Raw genomic sequence first — 23785 nt, forward strand, 5'->3', positions numbered from 1 at the left:
TATGGAGTGAAGGAATAGGTGACGTTTCGGGTCGAGACTCTTCTCCAGACTGATGTAGAGGTGGGGGGTGGGGGGGGGGGGGGGAGAAGAAAGGAAGAGTAGGAGACATTAGGCAGTGTGAGAGCTGGGAAGGGGAGCAGAAGGAGGGAGAAAGCAAGGACTACCTGAAATTGGAGAAGTCAATGTTCACACCGCTGGGGTGTAAAATGCCCTAGCGAAATATGAGGTGCTGCTCCTCCAATTTGCAGTGGGCCTCACTCTGGCCATGGAGGAGGCCCAGGACAGAAGGGTCAGATTCGGAATGGGAGGGAGAGTTGAAGTGCTGGGCCATCGGGAGATCAGGTTGGTTAGTGCGAACCGAGCGGAGGTGTTGAGTGAAGCGATCTCCAAGCCTACGCTTGGTCTAACCGATGTAGAGCAGCTGACACATAGAGTAGCGGATGCAATAACTGAGGTCGGAGGAGGTGCAGGTGAACCTCTGCCTCACCTGGAAAAACTGCTTGGGTCCTTGGATGGAGTCAAGGGGGGAGGTAAAGTGACAAGTGTAGCATTTCCTGCAGTTGCAAGGGAAAGTACCAGAGAGGGGGTGGTTTGAGTGGGAAGGGACGAATTGACCAGGGAAATTGATAGTGATATCAATGACAAAGTGATATCAATGACAAAGTGAGTGTTCGAGTAGCAGTTAGGATTGGGATGTGCTTCTTCATTTATGTAATGAGTTACTGATTACAAGGCACACATGGCCAGCAGGCAAGACGATATGAATAGAAAGATCTGAGGCAAAATGACAACAGGTATGAATGTCCAGTTAATTTCTTCTGGATTAATTCTATATCTTCTATATCTTCTCTATCAATATAATATCAATACATATCTTCTGCATTCTCTCTATGGCTATTATATCCTTCTGTAATGCAGCAACCAGAACTGTACACAATGCTCTAAGTGCAGTTTGACCAATGTTTTGTACAACTATCTTGTCCCAGTTACTAGCTCATGTAAAATACCACTCTTAGCTTTCCATTGTTTCTCACCCATTACTTAATGAATCATCTTCTTGTCAATCCAGATACATACAATCCTCTCCACCAAAAAATATCCTCTGCTTCTTCTCTCAGACAAATTCCATGGCCCCAAAAGAAGAAAGAAAATATTTTGATCCTTCCAAATTGATAATTTTTCATCAGCAAGAAAAAAAATCTGTTGGTTTCCAAATCAAAGACTCTGCCTTTGTGAACATCCTCTCTAATTTCATCATGCAGTACCAACAGTTTGCTTTCTGCTCATCAAAAGCAAGTTTCTTCCATAATAATTTGTATTGATCGAAACTGTTGCCTAATGTGCTTATGTGGTTGACTTTGAGGTGCAGGAAAGACCAGCACACAATAAGCTGAGTGTGTCCATATCCTGCACCATCCATATCCATGTCAATCTGTTGGCTATCTATCCAGGCTTTGTCCAGCCCCAACTATTTTCAAGCATTCTCCCTTCTACTATAATCAGCCCAATGTAACCCAAAAAGACAACTATCCATTCCCTCCACAGATGCTGCCTGACCCATTGAAATACTCCAGCACTTTATGTTTTGTTCAAACTAGTATCTGGTTGGATACTTGCATTGTAGATATATTTTTGTTTTTATTCCTAACACCTTATCCATTAATACTTGGGTGCATCAGTGACTGAGGTTCTTCAATGCTAATAAGATCTGGGCCAGCATCTCAGTATAGATACCAGCAGATCAGAATTTCATTTTCCAACATGTAATAAATTAATTTATTTGGATTCTGTTTGTGAGTTCAATGTTTGGTCTATGAGTTTGTAGTATTGTGTTCACCTTTTTTCTGTGGTATTCATTAACGTTTTGTTTATTCTTCTCCTCAGTTTTGCGAACAGTCTTGATTGCGTCCTCAAGTACTTCTTTCAGGTTTAAGAGACTGTTATCATAAGTAGTAATGTAGTCCATTATTGCATGAACGGAATCAGTGTTTTCCATCATCATTCTTTCAAGTCCACGAACACGATCCAACACTAAAAACAGTTATTAAATGTTAAACAGCTTTTTTGATTGGTAAAATGGAGTGTCCAAACATGAACTACATATTTATCAGTGTGCCATAGTTTATCCACTTGGACAATGGTAATTATATTTGAAATGTTTTAAAGGATTACTAATTGACATTTACTTTATCTTCAAACATAAATTCTTTAATTTATGATTCTTAATAGAAACTTTCCACCAAAGAGAAATGCTCATCATAACCGCTGACAGTGTAAAGTAATTCATAGTCATAGAGTGCTACTGTGTGGAAACAGGCCCTTCAGCCCAACATGCCCACACCGGCCAACGTATCCCAGCTAAGCTAGTCCCACCTGCCTGCATTTGGTCCATATACCTCCAAACCTGTCCTATCCATGTACCTGTCTAACTGGTTCTTAAACGTTGGAATAGTCCCAGCCTCAATGACCTCATTGGCAGCTTGTTCCATACACCCACCACCCTTTGTGTGAAAAGGTTACCCCTCAGATTCATATTAAATATTTTCCCCTTCACCTTGTACCTATGTCCTCTGGTCCTGGATTCCCCTACTCTGGGCAAGACTCCATGCATCTCTCCGATCTATTCCTCTCATGATTTTGTACACTTCAAAAAGATCACCCCTCATCCTCCTGTGCTCCAAGGAGAAGAGAGCCAACCTACTCAACCTCTCCCTATAGCTCACACCCTCTAGTCCTGGCAACATCCACGTAAATCTTCTCTAAACCCTTTCAAGGTTCATCTTTCAGGTGAGTTCGAAATTAAATGCCACTCTTAATCAACTACTGTGGAATGCTATATTCAGATCATTGAACGCTGTAGACTTAGAACTTGATTCTTGATGAAACCTGTAGTATTTAAAAAACTGCTGACAAAATCTTGATTTTTAATAAATTAAATAAAATGAATTAAATTAATTAATTAAAACATAATTAATTAAAGAAAATAAATTGGTAACAGATTTCAATTTCTGTTGGAACGGCAAAATAAATCTTGCTTTTTACATTCTTTTGAATATGATCTTTTAATCCATTAGTTGACCTCAAGGGCACACTTTCTGAGCCAGAACTACCCTTCGGCTTTTCATAATTTAGGAATTATTATTAATCTTTGATAGAACACACTGGGTTTAATTTCCAGGCTGGTGAATGAAGTCAACCATTCAGGAACATGTAGTTCCAAGGATAGAATGCAAGTCCTTATATTTTGTTGCTTTCTGATCTCAGCCAAGATTTGTCAGAGGGAGGTGCTATGTAACAACAGGGTAATTTGTATCAGAAACAAATGAAAATGACCTTGAATTTCTGTGACACGCAAAAAACATTAAAATGTTGCTTCCTGAGGCAGTTTAGTTAAGGCCTTCGATCAATGTTCCACCACACAGGATATGCAATGCTCAAAGTTGGATGGGAAATGTGACCTTGAGAGCTTGTCTCAGCGATCCCCTACCATGGAGAGAACTTGTAGAGTAGTGTCTCCGAGGCATGCAGTACGGATGATTTGTCTTTAAGTGGCAAAGGGGAAAATATAGATATGGGCAACACTTGCCTCCCGAAGGCGATCATAGATCCCTAGAATATATTAAGGCGTAAAGCAGATATGTTCATTGATGACTTGTGGACAAACCTCCAGAGCCAGACCCCATATTAGGACAAAAGTGTTTTAATTTAGGAATCAAAATGCAATCTATGGGTAAGACCCTCTCTTATAGTTGAAACCTATGCAGTGTATGAGCCATTATTCCTGTTGGAAAAAATGTTAAAGTAATGTCCCTCAGGACACCCAATAAGCTGTGTGTGGAAAAGCATAATTTGCATGGACAACTAATCCAGTTGGTGCCAAAATGGCACCTCTTGCATATGGACTCAGTGGGTTGTTATGTACATTATGTACTGACCAGGGCATCTGTGCTTATGCATGGGGATAGTCTTGCTGAGCTGTATACAAAAAATGTATTTCACTGTACCTGGTACACGTGACAATAAAAAAAACATTGAACCATTGTTTACTGAAACATGTAGCTTGCAACTGGGGTTTAGATAAATATCCATCACATAGTGCATAAATATGTCACAAATTTTCGATCCCAAAGTAATCCTTCTGATATGTAAGGAACTTTGGGATGCGGCTGGAAAGAGATGCTATGACAGAAATATTTCAATTGTCATTAGAAACGGGAATAGTGCTGGAGGATTGGCGTGCTGCGCATGTTGTTCCATTGTTTAAAAAAGGTTCTAAGAGTAAACCTAGCAATTATGGACCTGTTAGTTTGACGTCAGTAGTGGGCAAATTAATGGTAAGGATACTTAGAGATAATATATATAAGCATCTGGATAAACAGGGTCTGATTAGGAACAGTCAACATGGAATTTGTGCCTGGAAGGTCATGTTTGACTAATCTTCTTGAATTTTTTGAAGAGGTTACTCGGGAAATTGATGAGGGTAAAGCAGTGGATGTTGTATATATGGACTTCAGTAAGGCCTTGACAAGGTTCCTCGTGGAAGTTTGGTTAAGAAGGTTCAACTGTTGGGTATTAATGGTGAAGTAGCAAGATGGATTCAACAGTGGCTGAATGGGAGATGCCAGAGAGTAATGGTGGATGGCTGTTTGTCAGGTTGGAGGCCAGTGACTAGTGGGGTGCCACAGGGATCTGTGTTGGGTCCACTGTTGTTTGTCATGTACATCAATGATCTGGATGATGGTGTGGTAAATTGGATTAGTAAGTATGCAGATGATAGGTGGTGTTGTGGATAATTAAGTAGATTTTCAAAGTCCACAGAGAGGTTTAGGCCTTTTGGAAGAGTGTGCTGAAAGATGGCAGATGGAGTTTAATGCTGATAAGTGTGAGATGCTACATCTTGGCAGGACAAATCAAAATAGGAAGTGCATGATAAATGGTAGTGAATTGAGGAATGCAGTTGAACAGAGGGATCTAGGAATAACTGTGCACAGTTCCCTGAAGGTGGAATCTCATGTAGACAGGGTGGTAAAGAAAGCTTTTGGTGTGCTGGCCTTTATAAATCAGAGCATTGAGTATAGAAGTTGGAATGTAATGTTAAAATTGTACAAGGCATTGGTGAGGCCAATTCTGGAGTATGGTGTACAATTTTGGTCGCCTAATTATAGGAAGGATGTCAACAAAATAGAGCGAGTGTACAGAGGAGATTTACTAGAATGTTGTCTGGGTTTCAGCAACTAAGTTACAGAGAAAGGTTGAACAAGTTAGGTCTTTATTCTTTGGAGCACAGAAGGTTAAGGGGGGACTTGATAGAGATCTTTAAAATGATGAGAGGGATAGACAGAGTTGACGTGGATAAGCTTTTCCCACTGAGAGTAGGGAAGATTCAAACAAGAGGGCATGACTTGAGAATTAAGGGACAGAAGTTTAGGGGTAACATGAGGGGGAACTTCTTTACTCAGAGAGTGGTAGCTGTGTGGAATGAGCTTCCAGTGGAGGTGGTGGAGGCAGGTTCGATTTTATCATTTAAAAATAAATTGGATAGTTATATGGACGGGAAAGGAATGGAGGGTTATTGTTTGAGTGCAGGTAGATGGGTCTAGGGGAGAATATGTATTAATTAATTAAACTTGTGTATGTATAAACACACCCTTTGGTATCCATATCCATTTCATAGAGAGTCCCAACACTTTGCAAGCATGTTTCTTTCTCAGTGTTAGATATATAATATTATAAATTGGCAAAACATACTTTCTTGGGCTTCTATACTTTCCTCCTCAGCAAGTGGTTTATTGTCAGAAAAGTTCCGTTTTTTCATCTCTTGCAAAAATCGTTCGACCTTAATAAAGATGATGTCAATTTCCCCAGGTGCAATCTCTTCTTCCATTCCATATTTAGTTAAGCCTTCTATAATATCTGGAAAGCAGAATGAATTTGCTTTATATATATATACATTTTAATATTCCAGTTATAGAGAAGGTAACAGGTTAATTTCGACTGTCATTGAAAATAAAATTGAAAAATACATTGCAGATGCTGAAAATCTGAAATAAAAACAGAAAACATTGGAAGGACTCAGCAGGTCAGGGAGGAACTGTGGAAAGAGAAATAGAGTTACTGCTTCAGGATAAACACTTTTATCTTTGAGCAGCAAACTGACAAAAATCACAAATTCCCAAATATCCAAGGTGGCACAGTGGTAGAGATTCTGCCTTACAGCGGCAGAGACCCAGGTTTGATCCTGACTTTACGGGTGCTGTTTTTACGGAGTTTGTGCGTTCTCCCCCTGACCTGCGTGGGTATTTGTCCAGGAGCTCCAGTTTCCTCCCATGCCACAAAGACATACAGGTTTCTAGGTTAGTTGGCTTCGGTAAAATTGTAAATTGTGCCTAGTGTGTGTAGGATAGTGTTAGTGTGCGGGGATTGCTGGTCGGCGCAGACCCGGTGGGCCAAAGGACCTGTTTCTGCGCTGTATCTCTAAACCAAACTAAACTAAGATCACAATAGAAGTCTTCCTTATCGGTCCTTCCATAAGCTAGATTACAGTCTGATTCTCCTCTTCCCCATTGTAGACGTTGAACTTTGTTTGAGGGTCTGATGCACTACAATGCTGAGACTTGTAATCTGCATTTTTCTTTCTCTCCTTTGCTTCATCCCCTTTGTACTTGTGTTTGACTTTTTAAGTATGTACGGTATATCTGTGCTGTTTGCATAGCACACAAAAATCAATGTTTTCACTGTACATTAGTGTACGTGGCGATGATAAGCCTAAACCTACATAGCGGAGTTTGGACCTATTATGGTCAGCAGGAAAGGAAACAAATTGACCAGATGGAACAGTTTAATGAGCAGCTATAATTAAAGAAAAAATAAGACTCTCCGTAGAAACTAGTGCTTTGGTTTAGAGTGCATCTTTGAATTCTCCCCAATGTCTTCATGGTTTTCACATGGCAACAAATAAAGTTTCCAAAAAGACAACTCAATTACCTTCCTGATTAACAACAGCCTTAATTTATGAAGATAATAATAGATGCTTTGAATTCATATGATTTTACCTTGTGTCAACTTGGCAATATCTGTAATTTGTCCATTGATCTGAATGGCACGGTCACTAGTATTGGCCGTTTCCTTGTCAATCAGCTGTGCCTTGGCGAGAGCCATGTCCTCCTAAAAAAACAATAATTCTGGGTTAAAATTAGTAGGTGTTAGTAACTAAGATACAATGGAATCTCTTCCAAGGAGACCTAGATTTTGTATTATTATAGTTTGTACCTAAGATGGGCACTGGGAATTCTAAAATGTAAACCATTCCTTGTGTTTTATCGATTAAGAAATGTATTTGTCATTAAACGTTCTGAGAGAAAAGCAGGTGCAACCCCTGTCTAAAATATAGAATGGTGCGCTAAACAAGAGAAAAATGCTGCAGGTAATTGAATTTGAAGTAAAAAGGAAAAAAATGTTGGAAATATTCAACGTCAGACTGCATCTTTGCAGATAAAAACAGTTAATATATTTGAATGATGAACATTCATTAGAACAAACTTGAAATGTTAACACTGTTTCTATCTCTTCTGTGTGACCTGATGAGTATTGCTGCCATTTCCTCCTTATATATTAAACAATGCTGACTCAGTTAGGCTGATGTCCATTGAATGCAGATAGTTATCCAGGCACAAAGAATTGTTTGGTATTTGGTCAGTTTACAAGGACCTGCCATAAATAATTAATTAAGAGCGGCACTGATAATATTGTTAGCGGGCACACGGTGAAGGCCTTTTCTATGATGCCCAACTTTGTACTAAAGATGTACAAATGGTTTGGATGGCACACTGAAAAGACATCTTGAAATCTGGCAATATATAGTGCACTGCAGAGGTCACTTTACAGATTCCAGGGAGATCAGCAGTTCTTGTAGATAAACTAATTATTTCCATGGCCTAATTTGGCTGGTGATTCAAAGTGGATTGAATGGATTTTCTTTTGCAAAACAAAAAGTGAAACTGTCAAAAGACTCATCCGGGTCAAATTAATATTTTACTCCAGGCTTGGGCACTACGGCTAATTAGAATGGACGTTGGCAGAGTGTGGAGCATGCTGGATGTGGGAGAAGTCAGGAGAAGTGGCAAAGATAAGAGAGCATTGTGTGGAGGAAATACAATGATCCATCACCAATTTCAAATGATCACCAACCACAACGAAGGATAGAGAAGACTAAAATGGTAGCAGCCACAGACTGGTGAAAATTAGGTGTCAGAAATCACAACCAAAACTTGATACCTGGTGCTTTTGGTAAACAATCTTACAAACTTCCAGCTTTTCATCACTAATCTCAACAATAATCTTTCGAATGTTTATATTGAATATTTCCAAAGAGCCTGTTTCCACACTGCAAGACTCTATGACTTTATTTGTCTCAATCCAAAACAGTTATGATTATAGTCACTAATTTATATGTTAACTGAATAGAATTCGTCCAAAAAAGATTAATTGTTTTCAAGATTGTTTTCAAGATTGATTTCAATCACTTGAATTCTTAGACCTAGCTGTAATGACAATCATAGAATTAGGTCGCAAACAACATGGAACCTCTCATTATCCCAATTAGTTACAAACAGAATTTGCATCAATGGTGGCTGTAAATCAGTAGCCTTCAATAAAGGTGGCTATTAAGCTATGTGCTCAAGCATGTTTGAGACTTCTGTTGTAGCATTGTTGTGTACTAAGAGGTGATTTTATTTAATGATTATTTTTTATTTAAAGAAACCCAATTAATTTATAGCTAAAACATTGCACTATTTCATATCACAACATTATGTTCATAGACAGTGTTTTTTTTTGTCAGACTGCTGTTAACTGTTCTAGCCTCTGCAGCTGGAAATGAGATAAGAAGATAGACACAATAATGCAGGAGTAACTCAGTAGGACAGGCCGGTATCTCTGGAGAGAAAGAATGGGTGATGTTTTGGTTCAAGACTCTTCTTCAGACTGAGTCAGGGGAGATGGACACGAGAGATAGGGAAGGGTAAGGTGTGAAAACTACAGATCAAAGCAGATGGTGGTCAAGTAAAAATGTGGAATGGTTCCTTGTAGGTTGAGGGGAAGCCGACAACGAGGCTGCTTTGAAGAATTGGGTTGTCAAAATAGATCATAGATCTTGACACTGGATTATTCATCCCATTAATTGCTTTGGTTAAAAACGTCACTTTTAACTTTTGCTATAATATTACAAATTGTTCTTTGCAGCACTCTCCTAATAAACCCATTCAATTGTGACAGCACATTGCCTGATGTGACAGCCAAGTTCTCGAACAGACTGCTCAGTAATTCAGTCTTGTGAAACAGTGATGTTCTTTTCTGTCAAGCTACATTTCCATGGTTTGGCTAATTACATCTTATTTGTTTGTTCCATTTTAGATGATACGGTTCCTCCAGAAAATCACCCAACATGGCCTGATATGGAAAATATGAAAAGAAAGTGATAGATGCCATCAATACGAGGGTTGAATCAGCAGCAATTAGTGGTATGTCTGCTCGAGTAAGAAGCAAAGTCACTTTCACCTCTGCTCCAGATATTTAATTTTTAATAAAATTATAAAAATCAGAAGAGTATAAGACATGACTATTTTGCAAAACTATGAATTACAAGATGTGTGTGTATGTCTTGATAGATTAGAATTTTAATCAACATTAGACCATGAACCATTTGAAATTTGTTGCATGTCAGAAACTGTTTACATAGTTGAAGGCATATGTAATTTTAACAAGTTTAACAAAATCAAAACAACTTACCTTTTCAGACAAAGCATTAAGGTCGGTGACCAGGGAATCGACTGTTGTTTCAATATCATCAATCCAAAATTTCTGTGAAGCTGATTCATTTCTCATCTCTATGATCTGGTTCTACATTGTAAGAAATAATAAATGGTCAATGAGAGAATGGAGCAGCTGGGCTTGTACACTCTGGAGTTAAGAAGGATGAGAGGATATCTCATTGAAACATATAAGATTGTTAAGGGTTTGGACACGCTAGAGGCTGGAAACATGTTCCCGATGTTGGGGGAATCCAGAACCAGGGGCCACAGTTTAAGAATATGGAGTAAGCCATTTAGAACGGAGATGAGGAAATGTTTTTTTCTCACAGAGAGTGGTGAGTCTGTGGAATTCTCTGCCTCAGAGGGCGGTGGAGGCTAGTTTTCTGGATGCTTTCAAGAGAGAGCTAGATAGGGTTCTTAAAGATAGCAGAGTCGGGGGATATGGGGAGAAGGCAGGGACGGAGTACTGGATGATCAGCCATGAGCACATTGAATGGCAGTGCTGGCTCGAAGGGCTGAATGGCTTACTCCTGCACCTATTGCTTATTGTCCATTGTAAATACATAGTACTATGATATAAACATTATATTTTTAGATTTCATTGGAAAGAATTTCATTCAGTTCATTCTTCAAATGAAGGGAAGTCGTATTGGCACAGCTGGGAGAGTTGCCACCTCACAGCACCAATGACCTGACCTCTTATCCTGACCTCCAATGTTGTCTTTGTGGAGTTTGCACATCCTTTCTGTGATGGCACAATTTGCCCCCCTGCATTCCCTACATCACAAAGACAATCAGCTTGGTACGTTAATTGGCTGCTGTAAATTGCCCCTTGTGTGCAAATGAGGGGTAGAATCTGAGGGGATGTCATCGTAATATTGGGGAAATAGTTTGCAAGGAAAATTACTGGCAGAATGTGTTTGCTCCGAGGATTGACAGAGACTTAAAGGGCTGAAGTGGCCTCCTCTCTCCTGACAAAAGTGGAAATATGATAGTAAACAACATGACCCCCCCCACCCATATAGTTTTGCGCCATGGGTCCGATACAGTATAAAAGACGGAACACCACATGGATCGGCTGGAAGTGCACTTGGGACTGTGTTGACTGTCTGGAGGTGTCTATTCACACAAAGCTGAAGGGCTTGAATGAGTAGAGCCAAGGATCGGACTCGTGGGCTTGGTTAGATATCGTATAGGAAGTTTGTTTGTGTTCGTGAGAATAAAGAATTAGTTGATCCAGTGCTTGACTCAGTGTTTTACTGAACTAGACTAAAGGGGTAAGCGATAGAGTGCATAATGACATTACAACAGTTGTAAAATCTTGATTGGTTTTGAAGGATGTGAGACGTCTGTCCCAAAGGAGGACAGCTATGTGGTGTTGGGAATTCTGGTATGTTGGGCAGGAATTACAAATGCTCTTCAGTGGACTGGAGTAAAGGAGACATCCGCAGTCATATACCATTGTAGCAACCAGACACTGGAGATCCAGTAACATGGGCAAATGGGCATTTGTAGTACGCGCACTCCTCTGCATGGAAACATATGACTTAAGTTCCTCCTACACAGGAAGGAACTGCAGATGCTGGTTTACATTGGCGATAGGCACAAAATGCTGGAGTAACTCAATGGGACAGCAGCATCTCCGGATCGAAGGAATGGGTGACGTTTCAGGTTGAATCCCTTCTTCAGACACTTCCTATGTTCTTCCTATGTGATTTGAAGTCTGTCAATCATGTGAAGTCTCATGAGCTAAACTGGAGGATATCATTAGCTGAAATACAGAGTTGCCTGTTTCTTGAGGGCAAGGAGTGCACCAAGACTGGACAAGCATAGACCCTGATAGATAAATTGCACCATGATCTTCTGATGGTTTTGGTTTTAGTTTAGTTTAGAGATACAGTGCGGAAGCAGGTCCTTCCGTCCACCGAATCTTCACTGACCAACGATGCCCGCACAGTAACACTATCCTACACACACTAGGGACAATTTGCACATACACCAAGCCATTAACCTATAAACCTGCACGACTTTGGAGTGTGGGAGGAAATCGAAGATCTCGGAGAAAACCCACGCAGGGCACGGGAAGAACATACAAGCTCGATACAGACATCACATGTAGTCAGCATTGCCTCTGGCGCTGTAAGGCAGCAACTCATCCACTACGTCCTATTTTAGCGTGAACAGTGTTAAACAGCATTGAGCATCATCCTCATGCTATTTATCTGATTTTCATAAATAACGAAAATTTCACTTGCACAGTTCACAAAACTGTGCAGTTGTTAAAGATACAGCAAGATATAGATCAGTTACAGATATGGGCATAGAAATAGTAATATTAAACGAGAACTTACCTGTTCGAAGTTTGATCATTATTTTATGAGGAGTAACATTGAAGGATTACGTGAAGAACCCGCCAGGACGCATGCGTGTCATTCTTCAAAGCAGCGGTGTGAAATCACAGATAACAGTAATGACTGAACATAGTAAGATTAGAGAAGAGGATACCAGTTGAACTTTATGATCAAGGGTGGGAGCGGAGGGCCCGCAATCCCTCAACGTTACTCCTCATAAAATAACGATCAAACTTCGAACTGGTAAGTTCTCGTTTAATCTTACTATTTTACTTCGGAGTCACGTGAGTGACTACGTGAAGATTTCAAAGCTCTGTGATTTCATGCCATGGAAACGAGTCCATGCATCACATCTGCCGTAATTGACTAAGGAATTGTGTTAACATGTTTAAACATGAATCCGACATTGAAATCCATGATAAAGTTATTAACAATAAATTATAGCCCCTATTTCATGGGGTGAAATCATATTACAGAACTTAAAATTGATTCTGCAAAAGTTCCAGGTTTAACCACTGGTTTATGGTAGAATTGTTGGAACGTTTTTTCCCTTGACCATCCTGCTGTCTCCAGGATTTGGTTCATCGGTACATTGAACTCCATAGCTGCCGATGTAGCTGCAGCCCTGGCGGAATGAGATTTGAATATGTTAGTATCCACTCCAGCTGTAGTTAAAACCTGTTTCAGCCATCTGGAAATAGTTTGAACCGACACTTTTTTGTGGGGTTGCTTGTGGCTGATTAGTAGTGCCATCTAATAGCCTCTGATGTTTTTGGTGTTCTCCATATATAACAATAAATGTCTTATTATACAGAGACAATCATCTATAGGGTAAGCCCTAAATTCTATTTTGAGGCCTGATGGTCCCGGTCTATTCTTTTTGACTAATTCGTGAATATAAAAGTTATATTTCTTGTTGAAGAAGTCATATTGTCCAGCCTTAACTTATGTAAAGACTGTACCCTTTGTGCTGTGACCAAAGCCATCAGCATGACTGTTTTATGCGTCAGTTTTTGCAGGGACAGAGCTGTTGCTGGAGACCAGTTCCTTAGCAATGTTAGGACAATACTCACATCCCATATTTGAGAGTACCTGGTTCTTGGGGGATTGATATTAAAAATTCCCCTCATAAGTTTGGTTGCCAGGGGGTGAGTCCCAACAGAATGACGCTCTGATCCTCGCCATAGATATGCTGAAAGGGCACTTCTGGCGCAGTTAATGGCACTGTAACTGAGCCCCTCATCATAATGGAGGCCTGCCAGGAATTCCAGAACAGATGTTATATTCATCGAGCTGTAAGTGATGTTGTTTCTGTGACAATATATCTCCCATTTCCTGATGTATACCAGATATTGTTTTTTGGTGGACTGCCTGTGAGCCGCTGAGATAATGTTCAATGTTCGGTCTGTCAGTCCCAGTTCCAGTAGAGGTTTCTTTAAACTCTACAAATTAATAAGTTTGTCGTATTATGATATGGATGGCTATCCCCCGTTACGGGATGAACGGGTTGTTTCAGGATGGTGATACATGGTTCTAAGACCATGTCGAGTATCACAGGGCACCATGGTTGTGTAGGCCAATCGGGCACTACCAAAATACCAGACGCCGAGTCTTGTTGTATTTTGCGTAGTATCCAACTGATGAGGCAGAAAGGAGGGAATGCATAGAAAAACAATTTCCCCCAATGCAACGAAAAAGCATCTATCACTGATGCCCCAGGGTCTGGTTCCTGGTAACTGGTGATTGAGTCTAGATGCAAATAAATCGATATCTGGTGTTCCATACCGTGCTACAATATCAGCAAATACTTTTATATCCAACATCCATTCGATGTTTTCATTGAATTTGCGTGACCTGGTGTCTGCCACTGAATTTAGGTTACCTAGTAGGTAAGTAGCTGATATTCAAATATTTCTCTGGATACACCATTGCCAAATTGTATTAGCCGGATTGTCACATGATGTCGATTTGATTCCACCCATATGGTTAATATATACCACCACGGTGGTATTGTCAATCTGTAGTCTAACATGCTGGTGATATATTCCAGAACAGTATAACTTTAGGCCATAGAATGCACCCAACATTTCCAGGTAGTTTATGCCAAGTGTCTGTAGTAATGATGCCTCCTGTGCATTCCATCTACCTCCACAGATGGAGATCGAATTGGTAGCACCCCAATAAGTGCCAAAATATTTCTTATTTTCTTTAAGTATCCAAACTATATTGTGCACCCTGCATTTTTTTTCTTCTTTTTAGCCATTTCCTCCTCTGTATCTCAGTATACATTTCACAGATATAATTTGATTAACATTGCCCTTTATGGTCAATGGCATTGATTACAAACTAGTAGAAGTCCTACTGCAGTTGTACAGGACCCTGGTGAGACCGCACCTGGAGTATTGTGTGCAGTTTTGGTTTCCTAATTTGAGGAAGGACATTATTGCTATCGAGGGAGTGCAACGTAGGTTCACTAAGTTAATTCCCGGGATGGTGGGACTGACATATGATGAAAGAATGGATTGACTGACCTTATATTTACTGGAATTTAGAAAGATGAGAGGATATCTTATAGAAACATATTAAATTATTAAGGGATTGACAGGCTTGAGGCAGAAAAAAATGTTCCCGATGTTGGTGGAGTCCAGAACCAGGGGTCACAGTTTAAGAATAAAGGAGGGGCCATTTAGGACTGAGATGAGGAAAAACGTTTTCACACAGAGATTTGTGAATCTTAGGAATTTTTGCCACAGAATGCAGAAGAGGCCAATTCACTGGATTCACAAGAGAGAGTTAGATATAGCTCTCAGGGCTAACAAAATCAAGGGATATGGGGAAAAAGCAGGAACAGGGTACTGATTCTGGATGATCAGTCATGATCATATTGAATGGCGGTGCCGGCTTGAAGGGCCGAATGGCCTATTCCTGCACCTATTTTCTGTTTCTATTATACCACAATCCATTAATATAACGGCAATATCAAATACAAACAACCATACACTAAAATTAAAATTTGACTAATCTGTGAGTGTTATTTGTCTCTTATTGTTAACACTTACATTGAAGTCGATTACTGTAAAATTGAATTTGTTCAATCGGCTGTTAAAGGCATCACCAGTAATAACATTCAAAACTGTGGACTTTGCTTCTTCCAGTGACGATCCTGCTATTTTCATATCTTCAATTAAGTCCCAGATACATTTGTCACATCCTGTTGAAGTTAGAGGACAGGTACTTGGTTTGAGGTAACAGTATATCATGTTATCAGGAACAATACATCTCTTCCTGCTTATTTTGAACAGTGCTGAACTACTATCTACCTCTCTGGTGACCCTCGGACTATCCTTGATCAGCTTTGCTGGCTTTTCCTTGCACATATTCCCTTATTATGGAACTATACACTGTAAATGGATTGATTGTAATCATGTGTTGTCTTTCTGCTAACTGGTTCGCACGCAACAAAAGCTTTTCACTGACCCTTGGTGCACATGACAATAAACTAAACTGAAACTGAGTACCAAGGGGATTGTAAATCTTTTAATCAAAGCTATGTTTGTATCCACCCCAACACCCCAAATTTCAGTATCATTATGCATATCTTAATGAAGCTTACATTTCCTACTATCATATGAGAACATTATTACGCTGGGCACAATTTAGTTTAATGCCATGAAAATACTTACTGAATTGAGTCAATTAACAATTACAATGAACTGGAGAAAACCACAAACAAAGAATCAAAATCCATAAAGAGGAATATCACAAAACCTAGAAAGCTGCCTAAATTTTCATCCTGCATGTGCTTTTGATAATTAATATTTACTGGTTAAAAGCAGTGAAAATGCTATTGCTTTGAGTGGGCTGAGAAAAAAAAATGTTTAAGGCTTGCTATCAAAAAGTCCTTATGAAGAGTATATTAATTAAATAACTGTTTAGCTTTGTCAAATATACATGTCATTGCTGATTATGTACTTTGTTTTAATATTCTTTCTGATATTATCTATAGAACACCGCTAAACTAGTCACTTTGTTCAGTTTCTCAAGTCTAACAATATAATAAGACAGGCATTGAAACTTGGAGTGAGAAACTTCACATGCAAAGACTAAACATCAGGAAACTTGCACAGAGGAAGAAGAGAGAGGATATGAGGATGATTTTATTTATGAGGATAAGGCAGGAAAATTATGTTAATCGAACAGATCAGCCGTGGACTTGTTGAATGGCAGAGTAGGTTCCAAGTTCCAAGTAGACCAAGTATTTTACTCAGCCTTCTTTTTCTTGTATTCCTTGGACCCATTATATACTGTGGGATTCTCAGTTGCTTTTCCTTAGATCCTCCAGTTATGAGTGGGATACCAATAAAACTGAACCAGTATCCAGAACGTCATTATATAACCTGGCATCATGTTCAACACAAACAACAGGGTTGAAGGGTTTGTTCCTGTGCTGTACTGTTCTACTGTTCTATCTTCTTTCTTTGGTCGTGCATTTAACACAAGTGCTGGTATAGTACATGTGGAAATCATTCTGCCTCATCAGTGAAATAGATAGCCTCATGGCTGTAACCCAAGTTACACTGGATATTTGTCGTAATGAAGGATGTAGTTTTGGACTATTATTATGCTGATAGTGTATTATATGAAAATAATAAACTTAATGTTTCTTTCTGGCCATTTGTATGGCCATGTCCCCTATAGGTACCATTGTGTGTAATGACAAATATATTATATTTTTCTTCTTCAGTTACAAAAAGATGTTTAAATCTAAAGTCTAAAGTAAATCACTTCATGCTTATAAACTTGAGCTGCTCATTTATTATCAGATGTAGAGTTTCTATTTAGTTGGATTCACACATTAGATATACTGATGTACACAGATATTGTTGGTCTGGAAGCCAGCAGACAAGTATGCACAATGCGCATTGAGGGTCTCTTAATATGGAATTTGTCCTGTTCCACAAAGAATTACTACACTGCTTCAGCTGGAAGGGAATTTCTGCACATTCGTTTTTAATATGAGATTCTGATCCAATACTAGACCTCCCAACATGTCTCTAGTTGAACTATTGGCCTTAATTGCTGATTTTCCCGGTTAACATCCACTCTCTTGCCTATAACCACACCACACCTTTCTTGACATGCTTGGGAGCAGCTCCTAGGTGTTGGTGCTCAGAGCTCCGCCCCACAATCCTGGCACACTTTCAATGCGTTTGCATATTGGAGCAGACATAAAATATTTTATTAAACTGACCTCACATTGTGAGGTAAGTTCAATTCATTAGTGGGCCTAGCACATGGAATGACTCTCGAGCAGAAATCCCATGTCTCCTCAGCTGTAATAACATTACCAATCCTATATTGCTTAAACATATTTAAACTCCATCCAGAGTGACTTTAACTTTCTTCTTTTAAAGTGCGCAACAGTCTATGATGAATTAAAAACCAAGCTCCCATTTAGTATTGATGCCTTGAGCTCCACTTTAGCTAATTCTGGAGCTTCATCACCCCGATAACTGGATCATCTGTTGCTTTACATTTGAAAAGCTTACAATGGAAGAGCTTACAATAACAATTTTGGCAAGTAAAATGACGAGAACCCTCTCCCCTTTGCTTCCTTTTTGGCAAAGCCAATGATTAGTTAATTACCTCCTCAAAATGAACAATCTGGTTGATAGTGAGGAGTTTTAGGCTTTTAATGGATTCTGTATGTGGACTCAAAAATGAAAAATGTATTCAATCCAGAGATATGAGAGGTAATATTTATAGGAATGACCATCAAGGTGAGGAAATCGTGGCAATTGGTGGGATACAAGGAAGTACGGGAAAACAGGGAGAACTTGCATTGGATTTCAACTCCTGAACATAGGGTTACAGGTAGTAAAAGCGGATGAAGACAGCAAAGGCAATGTTTGCAATTAATGGGCAAGGCATATAACATGAGTAGAGAGGACTTGGACAAAACATTAATTAGGTCATATGAGAGAACTGTGTAAAGGTCTGGTCACCATATTGAATTGAATTGAATAACCTTTAATAATCCTTTACAGGAAATTACAGTGCCACAACAGCTTCAAGACAGACATAACACCACACATTTCCTCAGATAGCTTCAATACTTAATAAGTTAAAATACAATGAATGAATACTAAAAAAATCCAAAATTATTTTTGTGCATTATAAAACCTTATAGCAGCTGGTATACAAGACTTCCTATATCTCTCAGTTTTGCACATTGGTGCAATCAGTCTCTGACTGAAGATGCTGCTCTTGATCACCTTCAGGGCGTGGAGTGGGTGAGTGGGGTTGGTCATTATTGAACCTAGTTTGTTCAGAGTTCTGGCCTCTGCCACCTGCTGGACCGTTAGTTGCTCAGCCCCGACCACTGAGCCGGCCTTCCTGATCAGCTTGTCCAGTCTGTTTTTGTCCGCTATGCCCCAACAGGCCACAGCAAAAAACAGAGCACTGGCCACCACTGAATGATATTACAGAAAGGATGTGTCAGCATTAGAAAGGGTGCATTGGAGATATATGAAGATGTTGTGAGAAATGGTGAATTTGAATTATGAGGGGAGACTAACTCGGCTGCAATTGTCTTTGCTACAAAGTAAATCAAGAGAAAATGCAGTTGATGTGTATAAATCTAATCCTATCCTAGTTAGGACTAACAGAAAAAACACACCTTTACCTTGGAGGAATGAGGAACATAGATTTAAATTGAAGGAAGGATTAAAGGGAAAATTGAGTGAATACATTTTTATCCAAAGTAAAGTGGGGATCTGAAACTCAATGCCTGAATAGGTAGTGGATACTGAAACACTGATTCAAAAGTCAGTACTTGAAGGGCAATTTCTTTTAAGGCCACTGATTGATAGTTAGGAAGTGGAAATAACCTAAACTGGTCTATTTTGGCGGGCACACAAGGGATTGCATGAGTCATGTAGTTTTCCCTCTTGTAAATTTCTCTGGTACCATATTGCTGCAATACCTTTTTATTGAATTCAAAATCTAAGTGTCATAGTTAAAGGAAACAGAAACAAGAGTGTTATCTCCAAGATAATACAAAAACCAAAAAAGTAAAATGATTTTACTGGTTGACAACAGTGCTGGAGAAACTCAGCGGGTGAGGCAGCACCTATGGAGCGAAGGAAATAGGCAACGTTTCGGGCCAAAACTCTTCTTCAGCCCGAAATGTTGCCTATTTCCTTCGCTCCATAGATGCTGCCTCACCCACTGAGTTTCTCCAGCACTTTTGTCTACCTTCGATTTTCCAGCACCTGCAGTTCCTTCTTGAACAAAATGATTTTACTGCTGCTTTTGGTCCTTGAACTAAAGCATACAAATCTTATAAATTTCAGATGTTCCAATATTAACTTCGAAAGTTTCAAAATGATTTAATTTAATGTAAGTCTTTTCATAAATGTTTTCTTATGCATGCCTAAAGATAAAATACTTGTCCTTAAAACACTATTTTGCAAGATCTGTTCATTAATAGTTTGCAGCACTGAGGATCTTGTCAACTTTTCTAGCACTAATATCTGTAATTATTTGAGACTCTAGACGTAATTGTGAACTTGTTACGTTAGAAAGCTAAAATATTTGAGACACCCACACTGAACATTATATATTTCTGGCTTAGTTTAGTTTAGAGATACAGTGTGGAAACAAGCCCTTGAACCCACTGAGTCCACGCCGACCAGCGATTCCCCCCCCCCCCCCCCCCCCCCCCCCCCATACAATAACATTGTCCTACAAACTAGGGACAACTTACATTTTTTTCCAAAGCCAAATAACCTACAAACCTGTATGCCTTTGGAATGTGGGAAGAAACTGCAGTTCCAAGAGAAAACCCACACGGTGGGGAGTATGTACAAACTCTGTGCAGACAGCACCCGTAGTCAAGATCACACCTGGTGCTGTAAAGCAGCAACTCTAGTGCTGCGCCAATTTAGCGCCCCAGTTTAGTTCTCATCTAAAACTTCTAGTTTTAGTGTAAGGAATGGCCAGAGCCAGGAAAGAGAAGTATGAAATTTAACCACACATAATCGTTAGGATAGATGCACAAATCTAAGTACACTGCCAAATATCATAATTGGTGGATCAGTTCTGAAGGTACTGTTGATATAATTCCCTGTGAAAGCACCGCAGAGTGTTGTATTTCAGATTGTTACTGGTTGTAGCAGATTTCATGATTTATCTTGTCTTTATTTGATCAACTTGTAGGAAAGCAATGTGTATCCAAATTATCAATGTAAGGTACTTACTGACAACTGAGCAATTATTTGGAGACTCGGTGGGTGCTGACAGGCAATTTCCAGTCTCACTGTCACAGTGTCCTTCACAGTCACATCCTATAGACAAGAAAAATGTATCAATTTCTGAAGCAAAAAGCTGTTTGATTTTACACTTTGTAAGCATTATTTGATTTGTACTCAGAATTCCATGTAATTCTAATGCAATAAGAAATATTACATAGAGAATCAAGTAGCTGCAGGTGCTGGTTTATAGAAAAGTGTCAGAGTAAATCAGCGGGACAGGCAGTATCTCTGGAGAACATGGATAGGTGGCGTTTCTGAATTGGATGATCAGACATGATCATATTGAATGGCGGTGCAGGCTCGAAGGGCCGAATGGCCTACTCCTGCACCTATTTTCTATGTTTCTATGTTTTTATGTTTCGGGTAGGGACCCTTCTTAAGTCTGGAGAAGGGTCCCGATCCAAAACGTCACCTATCCACATTCTTCAGATGCTCCCTGACCCGCTGAGTTACTCCAGTACTATGTGTCTTACAAAATATTAAGATTTTAATTTTTCTGTGTGGATTAACAATAATACTTACAGTTGCATTTTGTTTTACCAGGGCAAGCTGTTTCAATGTGCTTCCCATTTTGATCAATGCCGACAAAAGCTAACTGTAAATACTGTAAATGTCTTTTTTATTGCCATTAAAGGTTTACTTGGAAGATAGACACAAAATGTTGGAGTAACTCAGTGGGACAGGCAGCATCACTGGATAGAAGGAATGGGTGACGTTTCAGGTTGAAATACTCTACCCTTTTTCTCCTAACTTTAAGGGCTGAACTTACTCTGGCATCCAGTTGGTCCATAGTTCCAGAACCCATACAAACAGCGGTCACAATGTTTCCCTGTAACTCCAGGTCGACATGCACACCGGCCACTCATAGGGTCACAGTATCCATCCTTAGCAGCCAGCGCACAGTCACATCTCAAACATCCAGAACAGCTGCTGTATCCATAGTAACCATTCTGCATTAAAAAACACACAAAATATGAAATAGCTGAAACTCTCTGATGTTGTTAATAATAGCTTTGCATTTATTAAGCAGCCGGTAGAGCTGCTATATCTCAGCGACAGAGACCTGGGTTCAACCTGGGCCCTGTCTGTGTGGAGTTTGTATGTTCTCCCTGTAACCTTGAGGGTTTACTCTGGCAGTTCTGGACTCCTCCCACATTGAACCCGGGACTCTGGTGCTGTGCAGCAACTGATCTCATAAGGTCAAAAGTGATAGGAGCAGAATTAGGCCATTCGGCTCATCAAGTCTACTCCACCATTCAATCATGGCTGATCTATCTCTTCCTCCAAAACCAAATTCTCCTGCCTTCTCCCCAAAACCCTTGACACCTGTACTAATGAAGAAATTATCTGTCATTGCCTTAAAATTATCCTCTGACTTAGGCTCAACAGCCTTCTATGGCAAAGAATTGCAGAGATTCACCACCCTCTGGCTAAAGAAATTTCACCCCATCTCCTTCCGAAAGTGACATCCTTTAATTCTGAGGCTATGACCTTGAACCTAGTGGAAACATCTATCAGCGGCACCACTGGCATGTCCCTATTATTTTCCACAACTCCCCCCCCTCCCCCCCCTTTACTGAAAGGATGCCACATTTGAAAACAAGAAAATGGAATTGAACAGTTGAATGGAACATTCAGATGAGCTATTAGATCTGCCTTCCATTTCACTTCCACCAGAAAAACAGGTGCTTGCTCTCTGCATACAACTGGGAAATCATTCCCTTTTCCCTATTAACAATTATATAAAAAGATGAGATAGACCTTTTTCCCCTGGGTACAAATGTCCAACACTAGAGGGCATAGCTCTATTGTGAGAGGGGGGAAAGTTTAATGGAGATGTGCGGGGCAAGTATTTTTTACACAGTGGTGAGGGCCCGGAACCCTGGAATGATATGATAGTGTAATTTAAGGGGCTTTTAGGTAGGCACATGGAAGTGCAAGGAATAGTGGGATATGGATCATGTGCAGGCAAATTAGATCAGTTTAACTTGGCTTCATGTTCAGTGCAAACATTGTGAGCCCAAGAGTTAGTTCCTATATTGTATTGCTCTATGCCCAAAGTTCCATGCTCTAAACTCCACCTCCCATACATTTCCCCTACCCCACAACAACCCCAATCTCCATCTCCACTACCTTGAGGTATGCGAGCCTTCTAACCAGCCAGTTTAAATCAAGAGAAATATCTTAGCTTGATGAAGCATGTTCTATGCCCTTTCACTTATGTCCAGGGAAGGAAATGCACCCATTTCACCCAGTTCCCCTTCCGACAACTGCAAGAGTTAATGGACATTTTCTTCACTGGACCGCCCTCCTTTCCTCTTGCATTTTCTCTCATCCCTTGCTGTATTTCATTTCGTGAATTCCTTTTTACATTTTCTTCATTGTTTCCCTCGCCCAGGTCCATGTGACAATAAAGTATCATTGAATGATGATGGTTGCAACATGAATCAACTCCTTGCCACCACCTCTCCTGTCTCCCTCTGTTCTTGAAACCAGTTATCTCTTTCCTTCCCTGTTGACTGGAAAACTTTACTCTTCTTTGACCCCTTACAACATAAAATGGAAGATTAACCAGTTTGATGCCACGTGGTCCTGTTGAATTGTTTGACATACTCACCTCACAATGATCACAGAGGGCTCCCACTACTCCTGGCTTACAGCGGCAATGCCCAGTCACATGATCACACTCACTAGTGCCACACTTCTGACAGGAACAATCTTTTAAAAATAAAAGATATGTTTTAGTTCCAAGGCAATTTGGCATCTGCATCATTTGAAAGAGAACTGATGGTCCAAGAGAAATCTGGCATATTTCGATGTGACAGAGCTATCAATACACACACTTTCAGGGAAGCAGATATTAGCTTGGAATTTTTTGAATGACAAGTACGAGTTACTTCAGTTGAATATCCCAACATTTAATTGCCTGAAAGCCATTAATAGCCAAAATTCCAACAGAGATCATTTGCCAAACTGGGCCAAAACACAGCATAACAAAAGTGCAAATGCAACTTTGCCAGCAGGAAAAATGTAAGGGGGGGAGGGGGGTTATGTTTCACCACGGTGATTTGTTCTTCTTGCCTCTCCTGGCCTCTTCCACTAGTACGTAAATCTGGAGGATGACCTTGACGAAGAACATTGTAAAATAAAAAGGAAAAAGGCTGGAACTACTTAGCTGGGTTTATGGAGAGAAAAACAGAATTTTGGCCCAAGATCAAGGAGTGCTGACTCTCCCTTTCTCTGCAACTTGAAACTCATTTCATTTTTTAATTCTCCCCAGTTGTGATGATGGATCATCAACAAAACATCA

The 23785-nt window shown here is 39.9% G+C and overlaps 1 protein-coding gene across 1 annotated transcript in view; it reads right to left on the reverse strand.

Annotated features, from left to right (window-relative positions):
• Positions 1-23785, reverse strand: part of lama4 (laminin, alpha 4) — a 124748-nt gene that overhangs the window by 58075 nt on the left and 42888 nt on the right. The window contains exons 6-13 of the mRNA XM_055635767.1: positions 23093-23193; positions 21245-21425; positions 20422-20508; positions 15220-15371; positions 9787-9897; positions 7053-7164; positions 5749-5913; positions 1838-2031 (exon numbers count right to left, since the gene is read on the reverse strand). Of these exons, the coding sequence (XP_055491742.1) occupies positions 1838-2031; positions 5749-5913; positions 7053-7164; positions 9787-9897; positions 15220-15371; positions 20422-20508; positions 21245-21425; positions 23093-23193 (1103 nt within the window). The remainder of the gene's footprint in view (positions 1-1837; positions 2032-5748; positions 5914-7052; positions 7165-9786; positions 9898-15219; positions 15372-20421; positions 20509-21244; positions 21426-23092; positions 23194-23785) is intronic.

The sequence above is a fragment of the Leucoraja erinacea genome, chromosome 5 (assembly GCF_028641065.1).
Source record: "Leucoraja erinacea ecotype New England chromosome 5, Leri_hhj_1, whole genome shotgun sequence".
Taxonomy (NCBI): domain Eukaryota; kingdom Metazoa; phylum Chordata; class Chondrichthyes; order Rajiformes; family Rajidae; genus Leucoraja; species Leucoraja erinaceus.